The sequence below is a fragment of the Streptopelia decaocto genome (genome assembly GCF_964273445.1).
Source record: "Streptopelia decaocto genome assembly, chromosome: 16".
In the NCBI taxonomy this organism is placed as follows: domain Eukaryota; kingdom Metazoa; phylum Chordata; class Aves; order Columbiformes; family Columbidae; genus Streptopelia; species Streptopelia decaocto.
Window position 1 is genome coordinate 3,382,919 of NC_138671.1, and position 13,961 is coordinate 3,396,879.

At 42.7% G+C, this 13,961-nt stretch overlaps 1 protein-coding gene across 2 annotated transcripts in view; it reads left to right on the forward strand.

The window, feature by feature from the left end:
• The first annotated feature begins 405 nt into the window (after positions 1–405).
• SMURF2 (SMAD specific E3 ubiquitin protein ligase 2) overlaps positions 406–13,961 on the forward strand; it is a 57,129-nt gene continuing 43,573 nt past the window's right edge. For both annotated transcript variants that reach the window (XR_014185522.1, XM_082067088.1), the window contains exon 1: positions 406–921. Coding sequence is in view for 1 of the 2 variants with exons in the window: in XM_082067088.1 (XP_081923214.1) it covers positions 870–921 (52 nt within the window). In the remaining variant the exon portion in view is untranslated. The remainder of the gene's footprint in view (positions 922–13,961) is intronic.

Below are 13,961 nucleotides of genomic sequence, written 5' to 3' on the forward strand. Positions count from 1 at the left end.
GTGGAGCTCCCGTCATGCTGGGAAAACTCTGCCAGCCAACTTTCCTCTGGGATGGGAGTTAAATTAGGCCTCACGGTATTTTAAATTTTTTATTATTATTATTATTGAGAACAGCAGTTCACAGAACGGGGATATTTCTACAACCGCAGATAAGCTGTGAATTGGTCCAAAGTTTAAGAGTTTCCACAGCCAGTCTGTCACACCCTGTCCATGGAAATACCACCCCGAGTGTGGCCACGCACAGTCCAGCCTGGCTTTGAATTCTCACCCCTACGGTCCTTTCCCGTTTGTACCTTTGATTCTCCTGTCCCAAACCCCCGCAGCTTTCACTGTCAGCTCCCCCGCCCCCGCTCCCCTCAGCCACGACAATTCACCCGGCGTTCCCGACCCCCCGGTTGTCCCGAGAAGGATCCCAAATGTCGACGCCACCTGATTCGGTTCCCCGTCCCGCATCCCCGGGCAGAGCCCGAGCGGGGCGGCTCCTCCCGCCCGGCGGGGTGCGCGGGGGGCGGGCGGGCTCCCGGGGGCAGGCCAGGGGAGGGGAGGCGGCTGTCTGGCTGTCTGTCCGTCCGCCGTGCGGCTCCGTCCCCGGCTTTGTTGTGCTCGGCGCCCGGGCTCCCGGCGAGGGGGCGGGGAAGCGGAGGGAAGCGGGGAAGGCGGCCGCGTCTCCTCCTCCGCCTCCTCCTCGGCCCCGCTCATGGCGACGCTGGGCACATCCGGGCTTCTCCTCCTCCTCCGGCGGCCGCCGCTGCCCTGAGCGCCCGGCCCGACTCCATTAGCGCCTCCCCTCCCCCCGTCCCCCTTCCCGGAGCCAGAGGCAGGGGGAGCCCCGGGCCAGGCAGCGCCGAGCCCGCGGAGCGGCCGGGGACATGTCCAACCAAGGGGCCCGGCGGAACGGGCCCGTCAAGCTGCGACTGACAGGTGAGGCTGAGCGGGCGGGCTCCGCCGGGCCTGGCCGGGGCCGCTCGGGCGCCGGGCGGGCCGCGGGGAGCGCAGGGAGGGCCGGGGGAAGCGGAGAGCGGCGGGGGCTGCCGGGGGAGCGGGGCTGCGGGAGCCCGGCTGGAGGGGCGGCAGCGCTGCCTCCATGTGTCGTTGAGGTTGAACCTGGGGCAGGAGGAGCCGCTCAGGCCTCGGGGGGAAGGAGGCGGTGAGCGGGGTCCGGAACAACGCGGCCGTGCGGGCTGCGGGCGGTGGTGCCGCCGCCGGGCCGGGCCGGGCCCCCCACAGCCCGCCGGGGCTCCGGGCCGGGCCCCCCACAGCCCGCCGGGGCTCCGGGCCGGCCCCCCACAGCCCGCCGGGGCTCCGGGCCGGGCCCCCACAGCCCGCCGGGGCTCCGGGCCGGGCCCCCCACAGCCCGCCGGGGCTCCGGGCCGGGGTCCGGCCGGTGCGAGCGCGGACACCGGCACCTTCTGCTCGTCCTCAGCGCCCCCCGCCTCTGCCTTTTTTACTTTGTCCTCTCCGCCTAAACTCGACAGAAACTGTCACTTTGTTTTGATCTCTTTGTTTGTTGTTGGTGTGTCTGTGTGTTGGTTTTTTTTTAAACCAACTTCCTCAGTTAAGATTCTACACAGTTCGTGTAGTAAAGTGCCTTGTGCTGCCCTCTTCCAGAAGGCCACTTGACCTCTAATATTTTAAAATATCATAAAAACTGTTCACCTGCGTGCTTCGAAGGAAAACAAGTTGTCACTAAATACATACAACTATGCTCCTTTCCATATAAGAACCCATGTAAATAGGCTTAGAGAAAAACTCTGGGAAGTTCTGCTAGAGCTTTCTCGAAAAAAATACACAAGACTTTAAAGAAAAGAGCTATTTTAAAGTATTGTAAATCCCTTAGGAGAAAAACAGTATTTTGTTTTCTCAAGTGTTAGTGCATGAAGGTAAGAGATTAGAAAATAATAGATAGCACTGTCAATAGTGTTCTCTGCACATAGTGTATGTAACCAGCTTGCAAAACAAATGTTTTTAAAAATGCTAAAAGAGTTGATATATTTACTTAAGGTGCGTGTGAAATATTTCAAGTTTAATGTCTAATAGAGATGTTTTCATAGTTATTTTTCGAAGTATGTTATTTTTTATGGAGCAAGTAAAATGGATCTGCTTATGTTTTACTTTGGAAATAGTTGGACTAAATTTATAATCTGGTTTTGTGGAGATCTGCGAGTGTCTATGTCTTACACTGAGAAATAAAACTCTTAAAATCAGTGTAGCTGGGACTGGTGCGTGGAACAGTGCTGCCTTGTTTTTACGGAGTGTTTTGTAGCTTCCTCTTCAGGTTTTTGCTCCACTGATGCGGTGCTTTAATACCCTTCTCCTGAGCAGTGGGTGCTCAGACTTGCTTATCTTTGAAATATTAAAAATGATCTGTAGCCTTATGTAAAAACAAGGGAAATACCGTTTACAGAGTTGTCTTTCTCACCTTTGGATTTTGTGTCCTATTTTGCTTCTTATTTATTTTTATTAAGGATCAAGCCCATAATGAAATCGTGTCTGTCACAAAACAGAAGTGTAATGGAGAGCGTGACTGTGAGCGAGAAACAGGCGGTCACTTTACACGCTGACTTTTAGTTGTGCGGTCAGTGTCCCAAAGCAGCAGGTACGAGCTGAAGGAGTGTTTCTGAGTTTTTGTCTTACATTTTGGGAAGGGATTACACAGCACAGGCAGAATTGTCTGTCTAGGGCCTGTGGCGGGGTGAGCAGCTCCAGCAGTTGCTGAGCACCAGTTGTGTTACTTGAAGTTTACATGACACATCGGCCTATATTACTCAAGTTAAAAAGGCTTGAGGTATTTTATGCGTTAGCTTATTGTGAGTTGTTTCACATAGGTTCATTTGTTGTAAGGAAGCTTTACATGTTTAAGAAAAACATTGATTTTCATTAAGTCAGCTGACATGTCGTCAGTTCTTGCCTAGGAATAGTTTGGAGTGTTCTGCGTGGTTTTGATTACCCTTTTTGATTGGAAAAGCAGTTTGAGGGCTCTTGAATTCTAAAACTGTTTGGAATTAAAAGAATCTGTATATCCAGAGTTTTTAAAAGTTTATTCTTGAACTGACAAATGCTATTTAATCCTAATTTTCTTTGGCTGAATGAAACTAGCAGTCTTCTGTTTTGGCTTGAATATTTATAGGATTAATTCTGCAATTGTTGTATCATGCTTATCTTTTCTGTTCATTATCTCTAAATTAGATGGTATAGATTAAAAAATGGATTTCAAGAACTGGATTCAATTAGCAGTTTTTCAGGACATAAACATTAAAGGTTTAGATGGAAAACATTGTTTTGACTGACTGGATAAATGACAGGGTAATGTTTGATGTGAGTCCAAGAACTGATCTGGAGCTGGTGCCCAACTTCTCAGGCCATCTTGAGGAGCCAAATAAAATATTTAACCTAGGCCTCATTTTGCAAAAAAAAAGGTTGATTCTTTGTTGGGACCTTAAGAAAGTTCTGAGAAATGTTTGGCATACCTTTACACTAAGTGTTTAACAGTTTATTTAGGTCTGGGTTCCATAACAGAGAAAAACCACAGCGGTGGCATACTTCTAGTAAGTTTGTATTTAGTTTACATCTGTGTTATATATTTATTATAAAAGGTTATTCCGTCGCTCCTAGGTTTAGTTGTCGGGCGTAGATATCACTTGAATCTTTAGTGATACGTATGTCGATGCATTTTGCACAATCTTGAGCTAGAAAATGGCTGGATAATAGTGAAAATCTGAAGATGATACTTCTGATGATACTTCACTTCTAGAATGAAGTGTAAATGCTTGTTTCTGATTAACATACAAGCAGTGTAATTTAAATATGCCCAAGTCTAGAATTGCACTGGTCTTCTCCAAAATTTATCTTAGCAGCTTGTAATAATGTTATCCAAGGAAGCTGTAATGTAAGGAAAGTTCGTGACGTTTTTAGCACCATTTGATCTAGTCCTGTCCTGAGTGTATCTGACTCTACAAAAGCTGCAAGTGCAGTTGTCCCCTTCCATTCTTGCTGATTTTCCCTGCTCTTGTGTTGAATTTGTGAATATGTTATACTCTCAGGTGGAATATACTGTGCTTTCTTCCACCCCCCATGTTGAAGTGCGTTGATTTTCATATTCTTCAAAAAACTGAGAAATGACCAATGCTTTCAGTTTCTCGGTAAATATTTTGTATCCTAATTTGTGAATTATCTAATGTCAAAATAGTTGCATTTGACTGCTCTCTCTTATATCAATGACAGTTACCTCAGTGAAGTTGGTAGGGCTGTTTTTATTGAGTAGGAAGATGTTTGAAAATCAGTTTGAAGTCTGAAAACTACAGGGGCACTAGAATGTATTGAGTTGGATAAAAGCTAATGCAGAAGTGTCTGTAGTTCATGTGTTACAGCTAGTCTTTGGGTCAGAGAATAGCTAATGAGGTACTTCAATAGCCACAAAGTACAGTTACACTGTATTGTAAAAAGTGGTAATAAATATCCCATGGATAAAACTGGAATGAGCTGGAAGAGCTTTGTTGGTGGAGAATCATAGGCCCGAAGAGCTGTTAGATCTGGTTTTCCTCCTCTTTACTCAGGGCTTTCAGGTTTCCCGGCAGAGTTTGCTAATTAGGGGAAGGTGGTTCTGTCCTGCAGAGTTAGAGTGTTGAAGTGCTGCTCTTTTGGGTTTTTATCAGTTCACTGAAGGTCTTGTGATGCTAATAATATATCTTGAGAAGGGTGTGTAGTAGTTAGAAAAAGCCAGAATATTCTTTTTGCAAAATCAGGTGGAATCTCCAAAACTGGCTTTTTCAATTTAACAGTTAACACAATTGAAAATAGTGGTTAGTCTAAATCCTAAATTCTCATTAGTGTTGTTGGAAGCAGGGTGAAGTTTATGGCTAGCAGAGCTTCATTGTAGGAGCAGCATTACTGATTGATTGATAAAGTAGCTTCTTATATCTATGGTTTCGTAGTTAAATGGTAGTGCAGTTTTAGGTCAGTGATGGTTTGGGTTTTCTTCTCTTTGGAGTCCCTGGCTTCACTTTCTGGGCCCTGCTTTGTGTTGACTCCAGTGTCCGTGTAGCCATGTGATGAGCTGCAAGCTAATCCTACCAAGAAAAGCTCAGTTTTTTGCATAGGAGGAGAGGGGTGCACGGGAGAAGCTGAAAAGAGGGCAGGGCCGCCTCTTTTCCCAGCAGCCTGGAGTTAGATAGGCTTGGGTCAACAGTAAAACAATGGGGTTCCTTCATGTAAGCTGTGTTTGACTTAATGACACATGGCTTACTAAAAACTAGTACTTAAGAAATCAGAATCAATAAATTGCATGGTAGGTGGATCCAACTGGCGCAGTCGTAACAGTCAATAGGCATGTGTCTAATCAGCTTGGAGGGAGATTGATGGATGCTTGGCCCTCAGTAGCGTGAAGTGTGTGTGTATATACATGCTTTTTATATATACAGTATATATTTATAGATATTTATATAGATATAAATCAGTTGTGGATCACACAGGCGCCAAAGAATTGTAATAAACAACCGAGCAGCTGGATGGAGCAGTCTTGACTGCTTGTTACAATGGGTTCGGCTTCTATGACAAAGTTTTACTCATCTGCATAAAGGTATAAAATTACGTATCTGTGTTAAAGGATACATAATGGAGTGTCGTGGCGAGGAAAACAAAGATCAAAAAGGATTTGGGGGAGGAGATAATAGTAGGAAAATAGTTCTACAGAAGCTCCAATTAAAAGAGCAAAAAGGCCAGGGGTTCATCTTTGGCTGTAGAATCAGGAAAGCATCAAGTAGAAGCTAGTAGAGGATTTACGTGTGTAGGCAACATATGGGACATATGTAGGAGATGTATGGGAAATCTGCAGTCCTAATGTTAATCTTTAAAGTAATTTTCAGAATTGTACTTTTCAGTTACATTTAAGCTGTCCCATAACGTCTCTCCGTGTGGCTGAATTTAGCTGAGTAACACAACTAGTGGAGACAAATTATTTTCTATTTGCTTTTTTATTTGTTAATCACACTGAAAATCTGATCAGGCCCCAGATGAAGATATTTTGTCTTTATGCCCTTAAGGTGAATGAGTTGATCCATAAAAGCAGACAGCTTTTCATGTTTTGTTCTGGCTTATCTCATGGCTTTGAAGTGTGTCCTTGCTTTGCCATCTTACTTAAAATGACATCTCACCATTGGCCGGACCTTTCTGGAGGGTTCTTAAGAAGGTGGGTGATTTCTTTGGGCGTCTTCCCTCCCCTCATCACATAATGAGATGAACTGATTTCTGACTTGGCTTAATGGCACGAGTACATTACTACGCAGGCTATTACATGCATGCTGTAATATATAAACTGTAAGTGCTCACAACACGTGCAATGTCTGAGGTCATTCAGGTGACTTCTGAGAAGGTGGTAGAGATTAATCTCAATATTAGACAATGCATATCAAGGTAGCCCCAGTGTGTGTCTGCTTTTAGCAGAGCATGGTTCCTATTTCAGAAAGAGGATTAAAATCTTGCGGGACATTGGGCAATAGTGTATTCAAGGAAGCAAACTGTTGGGTTTTTTCTTGTTAATTAAACTTGAAATCCTTTCCATCAAAGCATAGATAAGAATGCTCAAAACTATGAAGAAATCTTCGTCTGTAGATAACGAAGCTCAGGGCAAAATTGCTAGGCATTATCATCCAAGTTTAAATGGGCACACTGATACGGAATGGAGAGTAGACACGCTCAAGATCATAAAAAGCATAAACCAGGTGAAGCTGGGATTTAGAGCCACTATCTGTTGACTTTCTGCCCATGAACATTTTTTCTCTTGAGTTTAAATCCACAGAAAACATTCTGGTTTGGGCCTTCTGAGACTATGTGTTTGCGATGATTTGGTTTCCGTTCTCTTATATATTTGTGCTGCACTATCAGCTGTATTTTAGCATCCTGCAGGTTCTTAGCAGTTATTTTTTCCTGCTTCAGAATATTTAAAATAGATTATTTTGGTGCCGCTCAGGCAAACTAGACCAGGAGGACTGATAGCCCCAAAAGTGAGTGCGTATGGCTTAGGTGGAGTGTTGTTCACATTTTCAAAATTCTGAAAGTGAAAGAAAAAGTAGAGGTTTATGTGAGTTTATGTGACTGTATCCTGTTAATTTTCTGGAATGACTCCTGGCCAGTATGTATATAACACAACTTACAAGGATTGTTTTCTTGCAGGAAGGGAGAGTCACCCAACCACGGCTTTGGTGTTGTCAGTACAGACCGCTCCAGTGTGCCCTTTCTATAATGAATTCATTTAACTTGCTTCAAATATGCAGAGCACACACAGACTATGTAATTTACAGGTCACGGTAAAAATATGTACCCAGATTCTCCCATTTGTGCTTAAATTAGCACGTGTGATGCCGTCTTGCCACAACCAGTGGAGTGACAGTGCCCTGGGAATGCTTTCCAGCCCGCAGCACCGTTTTTGGGGATGAATGTGTCCCTCCGCTCTGTCCTGTGCTACCAGATGGGGTGGGCTGAGGAACATATCCAAGTTAAAATCAGCCTCTTCCTCTCATCCCCCTTTTTTTCTTGTTAACGGGTGTAGAGGAGGCCCGTTGTGGGTTGGCTGGTGGGTATGAGCGGTGGTTAAGCCGGCCGGGTGTTTGCAGAACAGCGGGCAGTTCGTGGGGCTGGGGTGTATGTGGGCTGATTGCATTAAATAGTGACATACACTCATTTTCATTCTGCCTTGACCCAGATTTTAATATTACCGGTGGAGTTAAGTGGAGTCGTAACTAATTATAGCTGTAATGATACTTCTTTTTAACATACCTAACTATCTGATATGGCGTTTATATATAGATGCATACATACGTTCGGTTATAGATGCAGTTGTGCTTGTATTTAATTGAAGGTGGGAATCTGCATTGGTAATAGTAGAGGTGTTTTCTGAAAACTTGAGCCAGTTTGGTGATTTCTTTATAATACAAATAAAGACCAGGCCGTACACTTCTAAAACTGCATGTGGTAAAACTGCTGCTGTATGCATATCAGGATCTGAGGAAAATAGACGGAGTGCACTTAGTAAATGTTTAATTTTAGTGAAAGAGAGTCCACTACATCCAGGTAAGAAGCTCTTACCTGCTGTTTTCCCTAATGGATTTATTAAGATAATGGTTTGTAGTTCTGTATAGAAACTGTACGCAGGACTAAATGATCGGTAGCATTGTGCTTATGTGTAGTAATATTACAGTATCCTCTTTTTTTGTCTAGCAGCAAAATAAGCAATTCTGTCTTAGTTTATAAAAGGTGTTACCGGGTGTGAAATAAGAAACTTCTTTCTAAAGGAGGAGGTGGCTTATGCAGATGGTGTCATTTAGAGGCAAAAAGGGTAAGTGTAGAGGTGAAGCCGGGACAGAATGGGGCAGAATGTTCAGGAGCTGGCTGCAGGCGCTGCAGGTGCCGCGGGTTTGTGTCACTTCATAGGGGGAGCAGAAAGCAAACATGGGTTCCTGTACTTGGATAAAACGTGCAGAAATGTCTGCGTTTCACACTGCTGGTTCCAATACTGCTCCTCGGCAAGTAGTAATGATTGCATTTTCAGTGTGAAGGTGGGAATCTGCATTGGTAATACTAGAGGTGTTGGGGGATTGGACTAGATGATCTTTTGTGGTCCCTTCCAATCCCAAACATACTGTGATACTGTGATATTGAGCATTTATCTTCCTCATGCTAATATTAATACATCTATTTGAAGAGACACAAAATGCAGGTGTTGTTAGGTACTCCATTTAAATGGCCATGAAGCACCTGGTCCTCCCATATGCTGGAGAGCTCAGCATTACTAATTCTGAAATTAAAAATGACTGCCTTCTTTAAGCCTGAGTTCACAGTGTATGACACGTTAATTGACCAAACTTTAAAGAAGGGTATAATGCATGTGAAAATGGAAATTTTGTGGGACTTTTACTTAGAGGATTTTAGTAGAAAGTTCAAAAATGTTTTATATGGCTATTGCGGACAATTCATGGTAATTGAAACCTATGAACAACTGTAAAAATGTGAAGTGCCATCTTTCACATGGGCTGTGTACGTGGCATTTCTAAATGTCTAAGTAGCAGTTCTGGATGTTTGGTGAAGCACAAGGTGTTGCTGAACGGAATCTTCAAATGTGTATATTACACATCATGATAATAAACTGTTGGTCAAGTATGGATGTGTGGAATGAGGAAAAATTGGTGTTGATATCTGTTGGAGCTAATTAATACTGCTGCACAGGGGAAGCGCCTGTGTGCTTGTATAGAATAATGCTGTTGTAAATTCAAGATGCTATGCAGTATTTCCCTTTTGCCTGAAATAGCTGGCTATGTGCTTTTTGTCAAAAAGTTAAAGGGCTTACATTTTTATTATCCTACTAATGCAGGGGTGGCCAAGATTTGTTCTGAAATTCTGATGTCACGTTGTGTTCTCTTCTGTGAAACTCTTTCACATTTGGGATTTCTGCTGAAGAACTAGGTCAAAGGATGTTTTAAAATGCTGTTGGTTTCTGCTTTCTTCTGCAACAGGAAAAGAGAAGGCCTTGAAGGAAAAAGTGACTTAACAGTCATTTTCTGTAGTACAGGCGGCGTGCCTGGGTTGTTGTAAAATATTTGTCCAGCCTTTTCTCCCTTCCTTAAGCTGTTCCCGCAATTCACAGCGTTCTCCCAATACCTGTCTTACGAGGGGATGCTAAAAGGGTCCTAACATTTCTGTAGCGCTGTCTCCAAGGGTGGACGGTGAAGTTGTTTTGTTCCCTTCCCTAACAGCCAGCGGTTATTCTGCCTGGGGAGGTACTATATATGTATTTACATTTATCTATGTCTTACTTGCTTCTGTGGCCAAGACATCATGAAGAGCTTTCTGTTCATTTATGAAATCTGAATGTGGCATTGTGAATATGTGCCTGAGATTTCTCGTTACAATATTTATCATTTTTTCCTGAAAGTTCCTTTTCTCTGGTGGATTGTTCGTCCTGTAGAATAGGTCAGCTATTTCCTGTGTATCAGCATAATGTAACTTAATCTATGCGAGGTAGTACTTTGGACCCATTCAAAAGCTTTATATTTTGGGTAAGTTTATTAAAATTCAGAAACTTCACTGTCCATATTCAAACAGTTGTTAGTGTGGACCAAGACTGGAGATGCTCTTGTTCTGCACCCACCTGCATCTCTGTGATGGAGCAGGAGTAGATGAGAAGCAAAACTGTCCCTGGTCAACCTGACCCTTTCGAATGTCACGTTCGCACTCAGTGGTAAGTAGGAGCACTGGTTCCTGCAGTTGCTTCTGCTTCGTGTAATTGGAACACAATTTTGAATTGCTTTGTCTCTCTCTCGACATCTTTGCTCTTTATTCGCTGTCAGGGGAATTTATAACTATAGCTGAACTCGTAGAACCAAGTTGGAGTTCATAACGCCAACCGTAGTTAGCGCTTCCCATTATAAGACTCTTTTCAGTTGCTGTTAAGCAGCCTATTAGCACCGACATTTTTCATGCTGAATAGCTACATTGGGCTGAATTTATTTTAGGAAAGTCCTGTTAAAATTCAACCAATTTCAAGAAGGAGATGAAAATTATATTGTTCATCTTTTTAAAAAATCCTTTTTTCTTGTGAATCCTTTCTTCTTGGGCAGGAACACTATCAAGCGAGGCTGTGGTAATAGGCAGATATCTCTGTATCAGCCAAGTAAGGAGTAGTGCACGGTTTAACAAATGGCTGGGCCGGGAGTTGGTCTCATCCTCTTAATGCTGAACTCAGCGCTGTGCTCCTGATGTGAAGAGAGGCCTGCGAACGGCTGGAGAGGCGTAACCAGAATGCAGAGGGTTCAGAAGTTGGACGAGGGTGGAGAAGAAGGGAGTGACCTGGAACAAGGGGCTGTCTGGGACATGTGGGGGGTGACGGGGACTGATTTTTGGCAGGACGAGGCGCTGGGGATCTGTTGGTGCCCAGACTGTGGTGTTGCAGCAATGGACGTGACACAGGGTCGCGGGGGCAGCCCAGATTCTCTGTTCCCAAACTTTTGAACACTTGGCTTTGTAACTGGGAAATGCCATTGCTGTGTTGCTGTTAGTGATTGATTTGAGTATATTGTGTACAAGAAGCTGTCATCTGTAGCAGAGGTGATTTATAAGAAGGTGTATATCAAATGCAAAAGAACATAAGGGGTTACAGTTGGGTAGAGGACAGAAGTTTAAAAACAAACAGGAAAAAATACCCATCCCAAAATTTCTCCCATCTGTTCCTTTGCTCCACACGTTCACCTTGATCTTGTCTAGAAGAAAGAGGGAATTAAGGGCTGGCTTCTAAGTGGCCATGATTTATAACATAATTCTAAGAAAAGCTTGCAGATAAGATCAGGATTACTCCTTACATGTAGAACAAAAGGAATTCTTCAGCCTTCAGCAAACTTGAAGGTTGGTTTGGTGGTTTGTTTTTTAATCCTTGATTCTAAGAAATGCTGTGATGTCTTGGTCACTTCATTAACGCTACTATTTTCTTGCTTTAAAAGGGTCTGAATACTTTCTGTTGAGTAATATGTGACAATAATTGAGTTCTGTAGTTTTTAATGTTTCCTTTGCTCATTTACATGCCATCTATTCACACAGGTTTTGGAATTACAATTAATTTTTTTTCCAGATAAGCACTATTTGCTGGTGATGAGTTAGTTGGATGGAAGATTTGACCTTTTTTAGAGTCAAGACAAATATGTGAAATACCAAATGGAGAAAGCTGTGGCAGTCATCATTTATGTGCTCTGATGTGCTCTTGCATTATATGTTTTCTCTCTAGAAGAGGGGGGTTCTCTAATTTTACAGAGTTTGTCACCAACGGATTTGTGCAGGAACAGCTTGCTGTGTAGTGGGCTGATAAAATAAACTGTGCTTTGTTTATACTGAGTTCCCTGTGCTGTGAAAAACTTTGATCTTCACTCTCTCTGTATATTAAACACACGCCACATATGAGTCTGCGAAAGAGTTCAAACAGGGAGGAAACCAATGAGAAATTCCATGTAGCGGGCAGGTGTAGCTCCAGCAAGAGAAACGCATCGTGTCCTGGTTGAAGTTGCTTTTAGAGTCCTGGTCAGAAAACGGCTTCATACAGACCAAGTGAGAAGTTATGAGTGCTATCAGATGTATGATTACTAAAAATAAGTAAACTGATACAAGGTGAAACAACAAGGTTTCATTTTAAGTTAACTTACACTTAGTATTCTCTAACCATGAAGAAAAGTGAGCTTTTAAAATTGTTTTCATGTTTGCACAGTGTTTCTTGCTGATGCTCAACAAGGCTTCTCTCTTCCCCCAATGTTTGATTCATACAAGGCCAAAACACCTGCTCCTATGGAGACCTCTTTCCCCAAAGCTGCTCGTTTTCACACCTTCTTGAGCTTTGGGCAATTATAAAGCTATTAAATACTTGATTTTTTTCACCTGATGCCCTTTTTTATGATTTAAGGCCTGTGAAAGCCTGAACTACTTCCTAGGGAGCTGTGGAGGAGCCCTTGTGATGCTCAGTCTGTTTCTTTCTCACATACACAACATATATCACTTTGTGCTCAAGTAAATATCCATTTATCAGCTGCGTAGTGAGTTGTCAGAGTTTGAGAGGTGAGCTATATGTTCGTTGTTTTAAGACTTTTAAATAGCTTAAGAATAGAGTGCAGTTTCCATCAGATATAGCGTTAAGTGTATTTTATGGAATTACCTTTTCCCAATAAGGTTTTTTTATTTGCACACATACAGATGAATGTTTGTTGTTTTTAAAGGGCATGCTTTCTCCATTGTATTTGGCTGCTTTTTAACTAAAATATTTACAATATGGTTATTTTTTTGTTATAGTGAACTGTTTTATTGTTTCAGAAGTGAATGAATCATATACTCTGGATTATTTTTTCCTGGCAGATATTTTTCTTCAATGGTTACTCAGGGCTAGCTTAGATTGTACAGATGAATAATACTTGAAATACAGTATCTGATTCATCATTTTAAATTATACAATGAAAAAACTTGTCCAAAAAATATATATATGGGTCTTTTTAGTTGTGAGAACATCACCTTTACAGGGGCCTAGACTGGCTGTGTAGGCCCTGAACGTGACTGCAGCGTAGCAACCTCCTCACATACATTTGCTGCATCACTACCAACTGCACCCATAAATTCCTTGTGTTTCGTTTCCTCTCGTTGTAGGAACTTGCTACAACTTCTGTCATTCATAGTGTGCGTTACCAATGCTGTGTGCAGTCCTCCCTGCTCCAGAAGCCATCTGCGCGACTTGTAGCCTAAATGATCACCAATTCTTTCCTGTGTGCAGTTTGTGCTCTTGATTTCTCCTGTTTATTTTACTTTTGTTTTCCTATCTGAAACCAGTCATGACATCAGCCTATTTTGCTTGTTGTATGGATATTGCCATGAAAAAAGAAGGTGCCCATAGCTGACGGGTTGGAACTAGATGATCTTTAAGGTCCCTTCCAACCCAAACCGTTCTGTGGCTTCCTCGACTGCTCACGTTAATTAACTGCTTAGCATGAATTAACAAAGCCGGATTTGAATGATAGAGGTGAGTAAGTGGCTCCACAGCCCCCGAAAATGGAAGAGGGGAATGTAAATACTCCATGCTTTTTGTTAGTGGAGTGGATGCGTTCTCATGGTTTTGTTGGTTATACTGAGTTTTAAAATATTTGGAAGAGTAAAAGTGTCAAAGGAGCATTTAATGTGTGGGTATGTGTTTCTGTGAGCACAGAGAGCTTTTTAAAGTGCAGTAGGAATTCTGGGCAGAGTATAAAACCTGAAAAGAGCGAGTCTGCTTCTTTGCATCCATGTAACTGATTTATGTAAAAGAATGTAAAGACTTAAGTTCTGGTAGATTTTGTTTAGGAGTAAAAATATCGTACACAAATTGTTTTTTCATATGTTTCCCAGATTCTCTAGGTAGGTTTAAAAAAGAAAAACCAAACCCACAACAAAAAAAACCCCACATATTTTCTCTG